The sequence below is a fragment of the Aythya ferina genome, assembly GCF_964211825.1.
Source record: "Aythya ferina genome assembly, chromosome: 17".
Taxonomy (NCBI): domain Eukaryota; kingdom Metazoa; phylum Chordata; class Aves; order Anseriformes; family Anatidae; genus Aythya; species Aythya ferina.
Genome location: NC_140316.1, coordinates 14,852,087 through 14,871,030, shown reverse-complemented (window position 1 = coordinate 14,871,030; position 18,944 = coordinate 14,852,087). Strand labels below are relative to the sequence as shown.

General features: G+C 49.6%; 2 protein-coding genes across 3 annotated transcripts in view; both read right to left on the bottom strand.

The window, feature by feature from the left end:
- Positions 1 to 1,430: 1,430 nt before the first annotated feature.
- On the bottom strand, positions 1,431 to 4,981 carry CRYBB3 (crystallin beta B3). 2 transcript variants are annotated; one of them, XM_084539330.1, is made up of 6 exons: positions 4,669 to 4,981; positions 3,857 to 3,936; positions 2,443 to 2,561; positions 2,203 to 2,335; positions 1,974 to 2,116; positions 1,431 to 1,726 (listed from the first exon to the last, which is right to left on the bottom strand). In XM_084539330.1, the coding sequence occupies exons 2-6, from the start codon at positions 3,929 to 3,931 to the stop codon at positions 1,561 to 1,563; spliced, it is 636 nt and encodes a 211-aa protein (XP_084395456.1). In that variant the 5' UTR covers positions 3,932 to 3,936; positions 4,669 to 4,981; the 3' UTR covers positions 1,431 to 1,560. The 2 variants fall into 2 exon arrangements, with proteins under 2 accessions (XP_084395456.1, XP_084395457.1); XM_084539331.1 differs by lacking the exon at positions 4,669 to 4,981 and having other exon boundaries at positions 3,857 to 4,153.
- A 3,003-nt stretch (positions 4,982 to 7,984) lies between these two features.
- Positions 7,985 to 18,944, bottom strand: part of KIAA1671 — a 72,087-nt gene continuing 61,127 nt past the window's right edge. Inside the window, exons 8-13 of the mRNA XM_084539326.1 lie at positions 15,660 to 15,915; positions 13,439 to 13,613; positions 11,946 to 12,073; positions 11,442 to 11,575; positions 11,184 to 11,267; positions 7,985 to 10,646 (exon numbers count right to left, since the gene is read on the bottom strand). Of these exons, the coding sequence (XP_084395452.1) occupies positions 11,189 to 11,267; positions 11,442 to 11,575; positions 11,946 to 12,073; positions 13,439 to 13,613; positions 15,660 to 15,915 (772 nt within the window). The 3' untranslated portion in view covers positions 7,985 to 10,646; positions 11,184 to 11,188. The remainder of the gene's footprint in view (positions 10,647 to 11,183; positions 11,268 to 11,441; positions 11,576 to 11,945; positions 12,074 to 13,438; positions 13,614 to 15,659; positions 15,916 to 18,944) is intronic.

Genomic DNA, 18,944 nt, shown 5'->3' with positions numbered 1-18,944 from the left:
CAGCGGTATCTCCAGCCTCTCCTCCTGCCCCAGGATCCCGGGGTGACCGCGGGGCTCCTCCACCAGGTGATTCCCATCACAGCCTGCCCCGATGCACGCCCAGCCCGAGGGCAGCATCACACAGGGGTCGGTCCCCACAGTCTGCAGCTGCTGTGGGTGCCCAGGGAGCCCCAGCCACGCACAGCAGGGCCACACAGAGCTGCAGATGCTGCAGGTAAGAGTGCAGCTCTGCAAGAAATTGCTTCACACCACAGCCTGGTTTTGGCAGGTCTGCTTTGTGACCGAGTGCCCACCACATTTGCCAGCCCTGCTGCAGGACCCTGCTCCATCCCTGGTGCCTGGGGGCTGCACAGCCTCACGTCCACCACCACCCCCAGCTCTGTGCCCAGCTCTGTTCATGGGCCCAGCACAGGGCACTCACAGCCCCACGGCTGCCCCTGTGCCCCTCGAGCCCATCTCCTGTCCCTGCCAACAGCCCCAGAAGGTGCCCGTCTCCCAGCCCCATCCAGGGGGGACACAGACCCAGGGACAAAGCTCGGGCTGCAGCTCCCACCCCGTTCCCAAATGCCAGGGCTCGTGGCAGGGACTGCCCCGAGGCTCTGTCCCGCTGCCTGGCCCAGCCCATGGCAGCCCCATCCCAGCCAACTGGGACCAGTACGGGGGGAAGCTGGGGGTGCCCCGGTAGAGCCCCAACTGTTCCTGGCTGGCCTTGGGGCCACGTGTGCCCCCACAGCCGAGGCTGCTCAAGGCTGTGCCATGCCCGGCTCCCTGCTGGCACCACGGGGACTGCGCTGGGGCCACGTGTGAAAAGCTGCAAGTTGTGGGTGCGAGGTGCTGGGGCAGCCCCAGGCTGGGTTAGGGACTGTGCAGGGTGCGGGGCTCAGCCCTGCCTGCAGGACAAGCCACCCTCGGGGGTGTGTGGGGGCCTGGCACCATCCAGGGACGGGCGATCCCATCCCTGGTGCGCCCCAGGACCCCCAGACCCCGCCGTGCCTCTCATTTGGAGGCGAGCCTGCAGCCAGAGGCAGCAGGGAAGGAGCCTTCACCCCATGCCCAACGCACATGAGCAGCACTCCCACGGCCCAGGCAGATGTTTGGAGAAGGGGAGAAAAAAAAAAATCCCAGCAGCAGCCCTTGGCAAGCCCCAGAGGACGGGCTCGGGGCACTGCAGCTGCCCCTGGCGCGGGGCCGGCTCTGCGCTGCCCTGCACACCCCGCACCCCGAGCCGCAGCACCAGGGGCTGTTGGTTTTGGAAGGCAGCAGCCTTTACGCAACGCCGAGCGCTCGCACTTTGCACACTCCTGCTTTGTGCACAGAGGCTGGGCACTGCCACGGCCCCCTCCTCGCCCCGCTGGAGCAGAGGGCTCAAAATACTGCACACACACACCCCCACCCCACATCCAGCCCCCACCAGGCAGGCTCCCAGCAGCCTCCAGCTCAGAGCTTTATTGAGGTTTTTGCACAAAATAAACACCAAGGTCACGGCGCCGGCTGCAGCACACGTCAGCCTGCCCCCGGTGTGCTGGGCGGTGCTGGGGGCGTGGGGCCGGGGGGGGGCCCTCAGCTGTTCTCGAAGCAGCCCCGCTGGTGCCACTGCTGGTCGCGCACGCGGCGCACGGACTGGATCAGGGGCTGGTTGGCGTCCCACTCGTTCCAGTGCCGGTACTCGCCCTTCTCAAAGACGTGCTGGCGGCCCCGGTACCCCGGGTACTCGTAGCCCACCCACCTGCAGGACACGGGGCAGCGCTCAGTGGCACCGTGGGGTGGGGAAGGGCCCCCCATGCCCTGGCTCTGATGCTTCTACAGAGCCCCAGACCAGGAGCCAGGAGCCTTCATTCAGCCCCAGGGACGCTGCCCCAGTCCCCAGACCAGGGGACGATGGCAGGGTGGAGGGGGCTGCCCCACCCTGCTGCAGCACCTGCACCGAGCACCGCCACAGCCACCCGTGCACCCCCCGGTGCCGCGGTCCTTACGTTCCGTTCAGGGCCCTGACGCTGGCCACGCGGTCCTGGAAGCCGTGGGCCCAGAGGCTGGGGACATCGTCGTCCACGATCTCCATCTTCCGCCCGGTGTAGCCCACGTTCTCAAAGAGGTGGATCTTGTGGTCGGGGCTGTCCTGGGGGACACGCTGTGAGGGGCGGCCCTGGGACTCCCCCCCCCCCCCCCCCAAGCCCCGCAGACCCCATCGCCGCCCCTACTCACAATCTGGAGGCGGCGGATGGACATCAGGCTGTCACTGCTGTGGCTGTTGGACCAGGAGTCCCAGCGCGGGTAGTCCCCCTTCTCCAGCACAAACTGCTCCCCGGCGAAGGCTTGGCGCTCGAAGCCCAGCCACCTGCGGGATGAAGGGGTCACGGCCACCCCTGCACGGGGACTGCACCCCAGCACGAGGTGGGGACCCCCAACCCTGGGGCTGCTCTGGCCTCTGCCTCCCCGACTTACGGGCCGGACTCCACCTGGATGGAGCCAACCTTCTCCAGCTCCTTCTCAGCCATGTTGGGGAGCTCCTCCGTCAGCTCGCACCTCCTGCCCTGGAAGTTCTCCAGCTCGTAGATGGTGACCTGGGAGGGGGCAGAGATGGCAGCAGGCAGGGAAGGACACATCCTGCAATGCTGCAGGACCGCACACCCATGGCAAATGCGTGCACGGCAAAGCCAGGCTCTCAGCTGGCCTCGCAGCAAGGCGCTGGGGGTCTCAGCACCACGTCCCCTTGCTGGGGACTTGGTGCAGGGACATTGCTCCTCTCATGCTCGTGGGCAATGCTTGGCAGCCAGGCCCCAGCTGCGGGTGCTTGCTGTGTTTCAGCCATGCCAGGCTGGAGCCCAGCTCCCCAGCAGCCCCGCAGGCACCGAGGGTTTGTGCCCTCAGGGCTCCGGGGCTGCTTGGCTGCGGTTTCCTGCCCTGGGGCCGGGTTCACAGCACGTCGCTTCCTCCTCAGGCTCTCACCGATCCTATCGCCTCCTGTGGCCTGCTCCGGCCCTGGGAACCAGCTCATTTTTTGGTATTTTCATCTCAAGCCCCAACGGGGCCATGGCTGGAAACCCCTGAGCCTAGGATGGGCGTTGTGGGGACGGCAGAGGATGGAGATGACACCCGTGGTCCTCGGGAACTTCTTCCAGCCCAAACCAGGAGGCAGCACAAGCTCCTGGTACCTCTCTGCCCTCTGGCAGCCGAGAGCCCCGTCTGCAGGATCCGCTCCCCTCCCAGCTACCACGGCCAGGAGCGGCTGTGCCCTCGTCCCCCGCTGGGGAAGGGCTGCAGCCCCTGCAGAGCTCCCGACTCGTTTACCTCCTTCCCAAGCCCCCAGCATTAGTCCTGCTGGCTGTCACACCTCTGCCCGTACAGAGACACAGACGACAGCTTCCCCAGTGGTTTCTCAGGCCGCCCTTCGAGCTGCGGGGCTCGGTGGCACAGCCCGGCCCTGCCAACCTGTGGCAGTGGTGCAGATGCTGGACCACAGCTTCTCACAGACCCAGCCCAGCCTTCCGCGAACCCATGGGCGTGAGAATTGCAACCAGAAAAAAACACACGGGGAAGGACGCTGCTGCTCGCGCCGCCAGCCGTGACAGTGCTCCATCTCCTGGAGCGAAGCGCTGTGCAGAGTCGCTGGGAAGCCACAAACGCACGAGGAGGCGTCTCCTCCTGCAGGCAGCCGTAAGGCAGTGGGGCAGAGCTGCCGGCAGCATGGACACGCTTGTCCCAGCAGTGGCATCGCCACCCTGCTGCGTTAGGAGGCCGCTTGCTTCGCCAGCCCGCAGCGCAGCTTTGCCACGGGTGAGACTTCGGCTCCTGCGGTGCTGCAGGGTGAGCGGCAGCACCGAGCGAAGCCAGCCCGCGCTCGGTCGCCACCCCGTACCTTGTAGGTGCCACCGTACTCGCCAGCGCCCTCCCCAGTCGCCATCTGCTCGGGGGAACTTTGCTGCTCGGTCATCGCGCCTGGAAAACCGAATGGTAGGAGGTCAACGCGGCACCGGCTTTATGCGAGGCGTGAGTCGTTAAACCAGGCAGTGCTTAGTAAAGAGGCTGAAGAACAGGTAGCAGAAAATAATGCAGCCTGTGCTGAGTGGGGCAGCTGCAGGCTCCGGCACTTCACAGGGATGCCCAGGGCAGAAGCACTCCTGTGTTTGCCATCCTCTCCCCCCTGCACCCAGTGCTGCTGCCCACAGCAGCCTGGGCTGGCCCCAGCCACGCTCCAGGTGAGCAGGGATCCTGCTCCCACCCCGGGAAGCCGCCCCAGGTGCTCATTGAGCTCATGTCTAAAAGCCTGGCCTGTTTCCAGCAGGGATTTGCCTGCTCTCAGCTCCCAGTGGCTGATAGCCTCCCCCGACCCCATCAGGCTGAGCAGCCCCTGGGGCAGGAGATGCCCCCAGCCCACATGGGGCTGCGCCAGGCGGTGGGACAGCAGCAGGACCCCCTCTGAGCTCTGCCAGCAGCACCTGGGTCCTGCCTGAATGGAAACCCCAACTGAGCCCTCCTCCTCCTGCCATGCTAACGCAAGGGTGTCTGGAGATGTTAACAGGAGTAAAAGGCGCAGAGCTCAACAAGTGCCCTTGTTATCGGCACCCCTGCAGCATCACGTCTTGCCCAGCGCTAGCACACTCGCCACCACACACTGGAGGCACCGGTGCCCCCCTAAAACCCCGTCCGGTCCCACGAGCAGGTCGCTACCTCTCCCGGCGAGCTCCTGCACTGGTGGCAGTGCAGCAGCCGCGCTATTTATGCGCTGCGGCTGAACAGGGCAGCACTTTGCCCGGACGCTGATGCAGCAGCCGCGTCCACCCGATTGCGTCCGTGGGATTTCATCTCAATAGCGTGGGCTCGCGGCGCACCATGGAAGCGTTGTTCAGATTTCTCCCGGCTGTCCCTTAAAAATGCGCCGCCCGATCTGCAGCAGATTAACGTGGAAACTCGCATCAGCACACTCACGCTGCTTCTTGCCAGGTTCTCTGGAAAACTCTCCCATCAGCAGTAAAGGGGAGGGTTTAGCCTAGAAACAGGCGCAGCGCAAAGCCAAAAAAAAAAAAAAAAAAAAAAAAAAAAAGAAAAACATTTCCAGTTTGTTTGGGCTGGAGCACAACAGGGCTGTGCTGGTGCCCGATGCAGGCCCTGACCCCGCAGCAGCATCGCCACCGCGTCCCCTCTCCCTCGCTGTGCCCCGCTGAGCCTCCTGCCCCTGAGCTCGAGGAGGTGAACGGGGCTCTGGGGCCTCATACGTGGATGGATTCATCTGCACAGGCAAAGCACGATCAGAGACGGGAAAAATGGGCAGCTGCTCTGCACAATGCCAAGCTGAGGAGCCTGTGCTAGGAGAAGCAGGCCCCATGCCCCACGCTCCAGGCTTTGTTCCACCTCCAGCAGTGCTGAAAAACTGGAGACCATTGACCCGGTGGCTGCGGGGTGCCCTGCCCCAGGGCTCACTGAGATCCAGGTGGAATCCCAGTGTTGGGGTTATCATCGTCTGACCTGCTTTTAGTGGGCCTTTTGAAACGAAGAGCTGGACCCGAAGCATTTAACGAAATTGCCAAAAAGCTACAGCCCTGCTTGGCCAGATCGGCCAGCCTGGAGTCTGTCCCGCTGCCCCAGGATGCCTGCCCCTCTGCAGCCTTGCCCAGGGGGGCCCGCCCCAAACCAGGCACTCTGCTGCAATTCCTGCATCGCGCCCGCACATTTGAGACATTTATGGAACCCCCTTGTGCCCACGGACAGCAGTTGAATGCAGTTTGGTTTTATCATTTTTTTTTCCCATTTTTGTCTTTGAACACAAAACCTCTTGGCTGTGAAAAATAAACCGATTTCTATACAGAAGGAGGACTCAAAGGAGGGAGTGGAAGGTGTCGATTTGTCTCTTTCACCAAACAGAAATGTTTCAGCAGCTGACAAACACGCAGCTCTCCTCACCAGTGTCCCCCTGCACACCGGGCTCTGCAGTGCCCACGACTCTCCCTTACCCAGACGCCTGGAGCTTGCACAGGGGTGAGGCAGTTGCAAAGGGGACAGAAGGGACACGGGATCTCATTGATTTTTCTTCCTAATAGACCTGTTTCCTTTTGCTGTCAGTCTTTTAAGTCCCTTTGAGAAATCCTTACAGTGCATTGTTAGAAAATACTAATTGTACCATGCAATATACAACAGACAGAATAACTTTTATTACTTAGGAAATTATGTTGTACAAAATATTTTTTATAGCACAATATATTTACTGTGTGACCCTTATTTACATATTCTATAAGGCTACGTGGGACATAGAAAAAAATTATCTGTACAATAGCTCCTTTTTAAACAGGCTCAATACTGTCTTCACGTTTAATATGGAAAAAGAAAATCCATAAACCATTAGACCTCACCTCTCCTCCTCTTCCAAATCCCACCAGTCAAGTCAGCAGTTATTGCAGGTGGTATTTTTGAGAAAACGTGGAGCTGAGAGGACGCCTGCCGGGTAGGGAGAGGTGCTGACCCCCAGGAGCCATCTCCAGCCTCCCCCACAGGGACGCCCACCACGCACGGCCCCACTCGCACCAGCACAAGGCAGACCCAGGCTGGACCAGAGGCTCCCGGACTTGGCGGCCCCAGGGAAGGAGCCTCCGAGCACCAGGTCCCCAAATCCATGCTAAAGCTCCATGGAGCCTTGTTTCTGCCACAAAAGCCCCGTCCTCCCTAAAATGCCACCCCCCCTCTTTTCCCATCACCCACGTGAGGGGTCACATTCGCTCTTCCTTCCCAGCACGTACTCGAGCAGACGCAGGGCGCAGAGCAGGACGTTGCTGTGGACGCGTCTCACACACCCCATCCTCCTCACACCCCATCCTCCAGCAAAACGAGCTGCCCCCAAGAAAGGGGCATTGTGCTGTCTGAGTTTGATATCTGCAGAAAATCATCAAACTCTTCACCCCACCACATGCATGGAGCACACTTGCTTTCTACAAGCAGTAGAAAGGGCAACAATACCGTAGGAGCAGCCACAGATACTTTCCAGGGTAAGCAATAGAGAGGTAAGTTCCTTTTATTGGGGCACAGATTTTAAAAGCATTGTGTTTGTAACTATTTGCCTTAGAACAGCCCTGATCCCACTAAGGTATTTTGGTGTATCAGGTCTCCATGTAACGCCTTGACATCAAGCCATGGCCTCAGTTAACACCTAAGGCAGGAGGCATTATTTCAGGATTTTTTCACAAATACTTAAGGTTATAAATGGCTGCTGCTGCTCCAGATGAAATGGCTGATCAGCTGTTTGCACATCCAGACTTTACACGTAGCCCATTTAACAGTTTGTCAGTGATAGCTACAAGTAATGGAGTAAAGCAAACTTCTGTGCAAGCAACCAGATGGGAGCCTTAATTCTGACAGAGCCACATTACAGAAAGGTTTCAGACTTCAAAGGCTGAAGAGCTGAGAGATTGCACCTTTCTCTGCAGGAAGTAAAACCAAAGCAGCAAAACTTTGAACAGCTAAGTACCCAAAACTATGTTGACTTTTAAAATGTGACTTTTCAAACAGAAAAGTGGAAAAAAAAATCCACAACGGGGGTTCCAATAAAAAGGAACAGAAAGGCTGTGAAAATCCCAAAGCGATGACTAAAACGGAGGAAGGGTTTCTGTTACTAGTAAGAAGAAACTGCAATCAGAAAAAGTATTTCTGAATTCCACAAACCACGTGCTTTCATCTTTTAAAGTGATGCATACGCTACTGATGCAGCTCTTTAAGGAAGCAGAAAAAAGCCTACCAGCTGCAAAGGAAGGGAAGAGGGCACTGCCTTCCACTGGGAGTGCTGGGCTCTTGTGTTTATTGGTACTCAGACACTCAGGACAAGAGCTGGCACCTGCTCCAAGGCAGGTTCCTCTAATTAAAAAAAGCATACCTGAACAACGTGCTGCAGCTGAGGGCTCGTCCCACTTCATATGATCAGCAAACAGTACGTGGCAGGAAGTACAAGTGCAAGAAATTCAACAAGCATTACTTAGAATTAAAATAAGGTGTATGACGTGTATTACAGTATGTTCTATCATTTATGGAGTAGTAACATGTTCATAAATCTTTTATTACACAGTGAGAACCCGAAAAGAATAAAGTAGATATTTGATTTTTATACAACATAAAGAAACGATAAAGCAGAAAAAACACTTTCCCATTCAACATTCTAAAGTTGCTTTTTAATTAGACATTTAAGCATTAAACATTTCTCAGTAGTAGGTTAAACTACTAAATACAGTAAGTTTCAGTGCATTGTCCAAGCAGATGTGGAAATGCATACACATTCAAAGGGCTTTGTGGACACCTAGCATTAATCCCCTCAGTTTCCTCATACACAGAGCAAATACTGCAGTTCAAGAATTCCTGGCCTTCATTTATCAGACCAAGAAACAGGAAATCCTCCAACTACTGGTAACGCAACACTGCCAGCTTGCTGAATTCTACACTTAAGCCTGTGTAAATATTCTTGTAAGCAGGGGAAATTTACCTGATTTCTAGATACTTTTTAAAGTAAGCCCCACTTCATCTGCATAACAAGAGGAAAGCATCGTTCTTCTCTTCTCTCACACACGAGAGGCTGCTGCTCAGAGCTGTGATGTGCCTGCGTCACACAGGATAGACCTGGTGGTACGCCTTGAATGCTGCCTTAAAAAATCCCAAAAGACATGTGTGCAAAGTTCAACTTAAAGATTTGCCTTTTCAGGGAAGGCAAGAAAATACGTGCAACTTTTAAACATTTAGCTACGAGAAGCTCTTTTGCAGTCTGGTTGACTGCACTCAAAGGGAAGTCCATCTCCCATGGTCCAGGGCTAAAGCCACATGGAATGAAACACTGGGCAGAAATCTTGGGGGGCAATTTCTTAGTTGGTAGCAGAAGAGGATGTAAAATTGCAATGGTGGCAACAGCTCTGATATGAAATAGGGCAAAGCAGCAAGTAATTTTTTTTTTTTTTTTTTTACATAAGAGAATCATCCTTATTTCATCTCCATGAAGTACAGGGAGCTGCGACTGAAACCGAATCTGGGAGAGAGATGTGCATATGGGACTCGCCTCTTGACACACTGCTGTTATTTCCTGCGAGCAGACTGGGACTAAAAATCACCTCATCTGCATCTCCTCCGCGAGAAGAATTGGCACATGGTTTTGGCAGCGACAGGCTCGATAGACAGCAGACCAGGCATGCCACTCTGGCTAGCAGATGCACCGTTGTGGCAACCCCACACGAATCCAGCTTTCTGAAAAGCTGATCATAAGAAAAAGGACAAAGAGTTCAAGTGCTGGTGCTTTATCTGTAGTCGTTAGAGGACCCGCCAGCAGGGCTGAGGAAGCAGGGAGCGGCTGCAGGAGGGCCCGGAGGGGAGCGCAGAGGAGCGGAGCGGAGCAGAGCTCGTTTCTTAGCTCACCATTCCCTGCTGCGTCGTGAGAACACTGACACGAGAGAATAACCTCCCTTCCGGGGCTACATTTTTACAGGTTTACTGAAAAGAGCACTTATTTGGGGAAAGAATAAAGTGTGTCTTAAATGGAAATCTCAGTTGATATTCCAGAATCTGTATTCAAAGATGTTAACGTATTTGAGATATTAGTGATACTCATAACACTCGTGTTATGCATGAGACTACCTATACAGCTATTGGGACATCGGTCTTATCAAAAGAAGAAAAGTAAATCTGAGAAACTGAAGATCACATTTAGGTTATCCCACAAAATCAGCATAAAAATAAAAACTTAAAACTGGTATTTACAGGTTAACGAATAAAAATATGAAGTGGGACTATCCAAACTGCTATTAAAGTGACATTCAACAATTAACTGGAACCCTGATATGAGTAGAACATCCTCCCTCTTCCCTTCCTTTTTGTTATAAAAAACAGTATTTACATTTTATATATATATATATATATATATGTATTTTTTTTTAAAGAGAACTGGTTGACATTATTGCTTGATCCTTTTAGGAAAGACATTCCAATGAAGCAATTATTCCACATGCTGACAAAACACAGAATATACCACTTCAAGAGTGACAAAAATTAACAATTTGTTCATCTAAAAATTATATCGATCTGCTAGATCAGCAGATCACATGTAAATATAAGCCAATCAAAAATACATTTTACAAAAAATAATCAAGTCTCCTTTTTCAGTATGGCAGTAAACATAATTTGTTCTTTCACTCTCACCTTCCACAAATTTCATTCTAAATAGGAGCTTACTATATTTTCACAAAAAAGATAAATCTGATTAAAATTGTTATTTTCATAAACAAACACAAAGCCCAGCCTTACACCTAACACATCTACCAAAAGTCATACTTTTGAGTTGCTGAACGTATAGGTAGAAATGGAGTCTCTGTTCAACAATGAGGGGGACTTCTCCAGTGCACAGCACTCCTAGATCAAATATTACAATCTTCCAAGACTTTCTGAAGTGCTAACTATGAACCACAGGTTCTTCTTCCAGGTAGGTCTAAAGTGACTATCCTTCCATACCTGAAAAGATACAGCTTTGTATTTGACTATGAATATTAAGCAGCTTTCTCCACAAAACAGGAAGGCACCATGCACATAGCAGTTGAGGCAGGAAGCAAACAGCAGCAACATGACGTGAATTTTAAGTTCAGATGAGTTAAGGCTTCTGTTAAACTTCTTTATCTTCTTCTAGTTAGAATCACTATCTGCAAAGAAAGAAAGACACAAACTACTGAAGTAACTGTATGAGATGGTCAAGAAAGCAGTCAGACACTTCTCAGTATTTGAAACAGGAAAGCCCCAACAAATGTGTATTGCATCTTGGTCTTTTCCCATCTGACACACTAGATGTCCAAAAACTGTCCAGAATGCTGCTGAAACAGCATACTCCAAAGATTTCAAAATGTGTACAGGCCTCACTTATTCCGTGACAGGCTCGTTCTTGTTTGATGGAAGCACTATGAAATGGCAGCAGAAATGGACTGAGGGTTGTTAAAATAAAATTGCCTGCAGAGAATCAGTGAAAATGAAATCACCTGTGCATTTACCTTGTAGGAACACTGCTCTGCCTCAGCACAGATTTGCTTTACATTCCTGGATGCACATTTCATAGTAAGAGTCTGCTTTAATATTTATGCTTACAGAGTTGTCACAGCAACACATTAAGGAAACATTTTCTACTTTTCTTTTAATCATTACATGCTTTCATTCAGCAAAGCCCCTCTTTCCGTGTCAGAAGGTACCTTTTTCAAACCTGATTCTCATAATGGCTCTGTCTCTTCTTTGATTTCAGCTCCTTCAGCCACTGAGGAGATTTTTCTTCTGACCTAAAATATACAAAAACACTCTCCTTACTCTCTCATTATGAAAACTCATCACAGAAACAAACAACAAAAAAAAAGAGAAATACACGATTTTCTCTAAGGCCTCAGGAAGCCTGCTTGCATTATTTCTCTTCCACCAAAGCATTAGCATCTTTCTGGCTCATGGAAGTCTCTCACCTGTCCTCCTTCTCTACACTGGAGGGCAGTATTCTGCTACCAGGAGTTCCAAGCTGTGATTTAGGGGATTTGAACGGCTGAGCAGAACCTGTTTCACCAGGACTCTCTGACTCGTGTCTTTTTCGCAGTTGGGCCTGAAAAATAAGAAGAAAAAGGGTCCTTTTTATTTAAGGCAGCATTCAGACTTTCTTCGCAATGCAAAACAAATCACTCAGCTTTGTAAGAACAAAAAAATCCATGCCTGAAAGCGGTGAAGGGATTCCCTATAAATCTATGCGGTTTTGAATGCATGTTTACTATTGCAAAGCTGTTTATTTTTCCAAATCACTTAAAATTTCTATCCAACAGTTAAAGAGCAAGGAAGTACAAAAGTGAGAAAGATACCACACACACACACACCAAGCTGCACGGTCATCTTCAGCAGCATTCCTACTGCTATTCTTAGAGAGCATCTGCAGCTACTGAAACAGTAAGCCTGATCTGACGCGTTCTGCCTTTGCTCACCTTGAGAACAGAATGGTCCATTCCCGGAAATATGGGAAGTCTCTGAGAGGGTACAGAAGACAATCTCCCAGTACGCTGTGTCTTTTCTTCCTCATCAGAATCTTCCTGTTGCATAGTTTTCTTCTCTTCTAATCAATTGTTAAAAAAAAATCAGAGGGAAAAAATTAGTCAGCAAGCTTTTCAACTCTATCTTGCTCTAGACCTCTGCCTCTATTCAAAAACTTATTAAGAGTAGTACCAGTACACCACAGAAATGGGTTTAACACTCTGATCGAGATCAGTGCAACAAACACACTAAATACTCAGCAATAGAAAGGTTTCTTGCTGGCAGACAGGAGGGAGCAGAAGAAGGTACTCCTGAGCTAACAAATGTTTCTGCTTCTGAACATCTCAGTTGATCACAGAACGTGAGATCAACTTAGACTGGAAGAGACAGCTGAAAGTTATCCGTCCTACCCCCTGCCCAAAGCAGGGCTTTGGGCTGAGCTCGGTCTGCATGCAGCAGACATGCAGTGGTACGGTTGCCTTTACATGTACCAGGCCCTTTAGTTGATAATTATATTCCAACTTCCTGTGCAGCACATATCAAGGTTACGTCTTCAGAATATTTTAGGTCTGTTAGATCTGCACCAAAGCAACTTGCACATGCCTAACAGCATTTCCACTGATTAGGAGGCCACAGGAGAGATCGGTTTGACCACACGTTCTTCCATATATTCATAGGCTTTAAGGGAAAGCAGAAGTGGGAGGTCACAAAACTGACTTTTTTTAATAGGACCCCACAGTTACAAAAACATCTCCAGCTTCTCAAAAGAACACGCTACAAGACACAAAATATTTCTTTGGTCAGGGAAATATCAAAGAATATCTGCAGCGTGTATCACCGTAGCACCAAAGTGATACAGGTATGAAGTCATGGATCTGAGTGCGTGCACTGAACCTTTCAATCACTTCCATAAGCAAGGATTTTCAATGCCTGATGCATTTCTTCATTGCATCCTAAATAATAGGACAGGCCATGAGGGAGGCGCTTTTAATAGAATGGATTCACAGGAGGTGATTTTTCCTCAGCTAGGCTTCTTTAGTCCTGTAGTACTTAAAGATGCCAGAAAGAAAGAACATTTCTGAGATATCCACAGAACATGACAAATTACAATTGCTCTCATCAAAACCATGCAGGTTTAGATGTAAAGAACAGGTCAGAGAATGCATCCAACCATAACAGTTTCTAAACTCCAAATTTTCTCCATGAACAAACTTATATCAGCTGCAAGAAGCTAAAGATTACATCCTGGTCTTTTGTAGCTCTGGCTAGCAGGGCTTCCTTCAGTCTGCAGACCCCAAGGCTTGATTCGGAGAATGACCCAGAGGTGGGAAGCAGCAGCTGTTGTTAGACCTTGATGCAACTTCAGGTATGTTACATCATTCAAAGAAAATCCCACCCTTACAGCCAAGCCAATTACAAACAAGTATTTCAGATAGTTGAGCCATACCTGTAGAATCTTTAAACATCCAGGTATTATCTGATTCTTCTGTCAAAGAAAATCTATTTTCAAACTCCAGCCCTCTGCTTCTTCTAAGAGAGTGGGAAATAGGAGCCCGATGGCGCCTCTTCTTGCTGAGCTGCACACGAGTTTTCAGAGCACTGGAGTCCAGAATAGTGGTTTGCTATAAAAAGAAACAAAAACCCTTATTTTCAACCAGACTGGAAATAAAAGTCATGTCCCTCCATAATGACTTCCTTCCCTACTTTAAAGCATTAAACCATTCAGTTTAATATATATATATATATAATTGTTTGATTACTATTATTGTAGTTACTTAAAACTATATTAAAGAGAATTTATGATGAGGATATGCTACATTGTGGCTAACTGGGTGCAATGCTGGTTCTTTGATCTCTCTTGACTGGATGTCTAATCCGCATGAATTAGTTTCACTGAATGAATTCATAAAACAGTAAGTGCAATAAATAGGATTTTGGTTCCGAAAGTGTTTTATGAATGCAGGCCTTGCTAGCTACCAGCAGCTGAAGGCCCATCAGAAGACTGGCATCGAAAGAGAGCGACTGTACTAAATTCTGCTACAGTCGAGGGCTATGATTTAATTGTTTGAGCGGGTTGCCAGCCACAGAAATTTCAAGCCAGCTCACCAGGAGCAGGCAGACCACAAGGCAGTGTCACGGCATTCAGAAAATGTTTGTGATCAGTCATTTCAAAAAGCTTTGTGCACAACAGAAATGCAATTACATTTACAAAGCAAAAGGAGGAGCTGTATTTTTCAGTTTCTTAAAGGCAAGTTGTTAGAGACATGCCTGCATTCAGCAAACATCACTCAGCCTCCTTCTCTTCAGAAGGTACGTTCTGTTTGTTTTTAAGACATTTCAGGTCAGGAATAAGCTACGCACTAAAACAGCCATACATTAAGCTGTTAATGTTTTTAACAGGACACCTTACGCTGCCCAGATTACTGCATGACATAGGGCCACCTCTACTACCTGCAGAAGCACTGACGGTCAGACAAAACGCCAGCCATTTGTGCTGCTACGCTTCCTTTCCAGAGCAGGGGGCCCTCAGGGTCTCCTGCCCAAGGGTTACTGACACCAAGGCCGAGGCGTTTGCAGTGAGGGAGCTCACAGCAGGGGGCTACCAAACGCAGCCTGCTCCTGAGCCTGGCTCCGTTTCACAGCCCAAGTGGGCTGGAAGATGAGAGCAGCACCTGCTTTGGCAGAACACGGGCTGCTGCAGGTCCCCATGGATGGCACACCAGAGGAGAAGGGAGCTGGCTGGAGGCGCTTTCTGACGGCCCACGCAGGAAGCAGCTGTGATTTTAACAGCCAGTTCTGCTGCACCAGACCAAACTGCCTCCAGCACAAGCCTGCTTGCATCCCTCAAACGTTTTGCAGAGCAGTCTACTCATCAATTCAGAAGGCGTTGTGACGCTTCAACAGGCATGGCAGTGTTTCTGAGACCTTCCTAGCACCCGCATGATCCATTTAAGCTGGGAGCCTTGCCCTTACCAATGTATCTGTCATCAGACATTATATAATAAAAAACAAGTGCACAAACTCTTATTCGAGAAAAAACATAACTTCCTAGATGCTATACTGAATCTGAGAAATTAACAGTTGCATTAGTGAGCACATCAGAGAACACTAAACTTCATCTAACTGCATTGCAGAAACTGCTGTTTCTATACTAGCTGCAAGATTCTTAATTATGAAAATTCTTAATTATGAAAAAGCCTTTAAAAATGCAATTCTAAGCTTCTACAGAAACAGCCCAATTGTAAATAAGAAAAATATTCATAAACATCTTTATAGCCTTAAGTCTGCATGTCCCACAGCACAGCAATCACTAGCTATCTGGGTTATTTAATTACGCTTCTGGTGTTCATGGAGCCATTTAACTCTTCTGTTACAGCTCACTGAGGAGCAGACAGAGAAGCAGCAACGTTATTAAGCCATGGGCAGACATTACCAAGGCCAATAACTCACTGGAATCTCTCAAAACCTAAACCTTAGAGAAACTCAAAGTACTCCGCAGCTTCACTCAAACTTTTCAAGCGGGAAGTCAGCTGAGAAAATTCGATGTGATAAAGAAAAGGCAGAGGAAGACTGAGTGCACTTTGTGGAAAATATTTTGCAATGGCTAGTGCCAGAAACAGCCCGGTTAACAGAAGGAGAATGTCTCCTTTCCCATTCCGGTGACTCACATCAATGAAGGAGAAGTCAGTGGTCTTCTCATCAGGGTAGGTGTCTCCTGGAGGAGGTAAATCAGTCCCATCAGTAGAGTCCATGTCAGTGCTTGAGCGGTCCAAACTTGTGCTCCTTTGGTCTTTGGAGAAGTCATGGTGATCAACCAGGGAGGCAGGTTCTGTTTGGGAGGACAGTGACGATGGCTGGCTATTTGGTGGTTGCTTTCTTGTTGAAATGACATCGTTTTCTGATGACGGCGATTCAGGCACAAAGCTGCAAATTAAGAAAACAAAACCCATGAGACTTCAGGGTGAATAAATACAAGCAAGGCTATTTTGGATCACGTGTCAACAATCACAAGGGAACCCAACATGCTGAACCATTTATGAACTGCTCCAAAATAGGGTCAGATCACGCAGGGTCAGACATGCAGCAATCAGAGGGGCAGGCCCCCCACCACGCTGAAGGCAGACACCCTTCCCTCTGGCTGCAGAAGGACCAGGCGCTCAGCCACCCTGTGCCCCTGGTGCAGTGCTCAGTGCTGGGGAAGGGCAGGTGACAAAGCCACTGTCACATCCTTGCCATCTCCCCACTCCAGGTGGTCACAGAGCAGCAAACCCAGCATGGTTTCTGCAAAGGGTCCACAGCAATGGATTTGTTCAGGACACAAAGATGGCAGTGATGATGAACAAAGGCCAGAACTGGACCTATCGCTGCCAGTAGCAAAGCCATCTCTGGAGGTATCAGCGGCAAGGCTGCGAATCCTTTTCATCATCACGACTTTTTCACCCACGTGGATTTACAACGTCGTAGATAACACATGTATGCAGATAAACTGCAATAATTCAACCGCAGTGCATTTTTATTGCTTGGGGGTTCTTTTCCCCCAGCACAAAGGCCCCTTCAAACACACACACAGACAAGACCAGCGAAATGGCAAGCTGCTGAAGAGCCCCCAGCAATTTGCCTGTGATGTACAGCAGCCGCAGACCGTCCACTTCGGCGCTGCGCACGTCTGAGAGCATCCTGAAGAATAACATCCTGTCTGCAGGCCTCAGGCAGAGCGAAGCTGCTAAAAGATTCTTCTCCTTGCTCTTCCAAGCCCATCTGAATGTTTATCAACACACACTTTATCTCACACAATCACCACTGGATCACACAGCAGCGTTAGGGGCTCGTCCATGCGCTCCGCTGGGGATGCTCGCCCTGTTCTGTCCCAGTGCCAGACTGGGTGGTTTTTTAGCAGGGCTGCTAAAGGAGACTCCAGTTTAAAACCAAAATCTAAAGCGTTTAGGGAGTTCAGCTTTTTTCTCTGCTCAGTAAGAGTCTTTTGTTGCTGAGCACCTTTTCTTGAGGCAAGTATTTAGGAAAACTGTTCTAAAAACACAACATCTGAATGCACCTGTATGAATAGATGCCCGTTTTAAAGAACAGACCTTAGTGCTTGATACAGCCCGCAGCGACGGCAGTCCTGGGAGGAGGAAAGCACTCGGGAGCCTTTGCTGAATAACAGCTCTCTACCGAGCAGCAGGACATGATATAATTTCCAGCCTGGCACAGAGGATACCGCACAGAGGGTTCCAGTACATGAGTCGGGCAAATGCCTCTTCCCTCCTCCAGCAGTGGGCCCCGAGATAATTAAGAAATGGTACTAATGAGCTCCAGGGGAAGTTTTTGTCTCGCGTTCTTTACCTCGAATGATATTTGGTTTCTGCAGCATTAGGCTCTAGATCCTCTGAAATATGGGAGAATGTAGAGAGAGGAAAAAAGTGGCAATCTGGAGATTTAGCACCTTTAGGGGAAATTAAAATGTATGATGGTGATGTTACAGGATCCGCTCGGATTTGTGCATCTCCAGAAAGCCCCTTCTGCAGCCCGGGACTTAGCTAGTACAACTCAGTGCAGTTTTTCAAAAACTGAAAATATTTGGGAGAAAAAAATTTCTCACTGAACTTACTCTGTCTGGTGGTTTCTAATTCACAAATCTAATGGCTTCTCCTTCAGAGCTCCTGCACAGTCACAGCAGCGCCGCATGCTAACCACCGTGGCACAGCTAATCACCACACATGGCAAGGATAACTCGAGCACAAACAATCTGCTATGCACAGTGGATTCTCCCATCTGAATAGCAAATTAGGGGGAAAAATCCTTTCAGAATACCAGTCAAATATAGACATTTAAAACATGCTTTCAGCTCTCATTGCTGAGATGCATTATCCATCTTCTCTCTATTGCTTAAGGCTTCTGATTTTATGAGTATGCCTTTCTATATTGTACCTATTAAGCTACCAACACTGCTCAACAGGTTTCACTTACAGGTAGTTGCACTCTGAAAAATTATCTTTCACGTAGTTCACAGAGATATCAGCAGAATGGTTATGACACACATGCAATGGGTTGAGATCAATCTTCACTTTCAATTGCAATTGAATTTGATTAGTTCTAGCAGGAGAGTGCTGAGACCACAGAGAACGCGTTGCTCCATCGTGCGAACTAAGAACCAAGAAGCAAAGGAATGCTACTTTGCACAAGAAATTGGAAGTGCCTCCAAAGCAGGGGGCTGGTGACACTGTTGTGACCCTCCTGTCCCCAGAGCAGCTCGAGGGCAGCACTGCCCCTGCAGCACTGCTCTCACAGCCGCCAGCCTAACGCAGGGCTAAAGCAGAGCAAGGGCATGGCAAAGTGCTGGGGCATCACTGCAGGCATCAATATGCTATAAAACAGTTGGAAACTAAACATTTACTACCAAGGAAACAAAATTCTAGGCCATGGTGATTAAGAGTTCGATGCTTTAATAACACTGATTTTTTATGTGGTATTTTTCTTAACAGGAAAAGTCTCCCAGGTTTGAAATAGCTGTCTGCTTTGGAGCTGAGACAAGCACCTTGGTGAGGAAACTGATGTCAGAAAATGTCCATAAATTACTAAAATCACAGTTAATTTTACAGAAGAGTTAGATTTTGGCATGTCACTGTCAGCTTGCTGAACTTCGAGCTGAAAGCTACCCTGCCTTCACATGCAATAAAATATTTATAACCCACAGCTCTCAAGTGTAAAACACACCAAGCATAACTGACATTAATATCTGCTATAAGATTTCAACAAGTATAGCGTTAAGGAGAGCAAGGAAAATGCTATTTTCAAACTACATTGAGCAGATAAGACATTGGCTCAAGCAGGGCAGATCAAGCAGAATGCACAACAGCTGAAGGAGAAGAAAAGAAAAAAATTCACATGAGTGCTCTAGGTTGATTCCACTGAGTGGTTTTAACACCAGAAAAGCATCACTGATGCAACCTCTC

Bases quoted from the DNA above. Each gene is read 5' to 3' on its own strand.
- CRYBB3 (XM_084539330.1), bottom strand. From the start codon at position 3,931: ATGACCGAGCAGCAAAGTTCCCCCGAGCAGATGGCGACTGGGGAGGGC. The intron at 2,562-3,856 runs GTACGGGGTGGC...GCCCCCTCCCAG, and splicing joins AGTACGGTGGCACCTACAAG to GTCACCATCTACGAGCTGGA. The intron at 2,336-2,442 runs GTAAGTCGGGGA...TTCATCCCGCAG, and splicing joins ATCCAGGTGGAGTCCGGCCC to GTGGCTGGGCTTCGAGCGCC.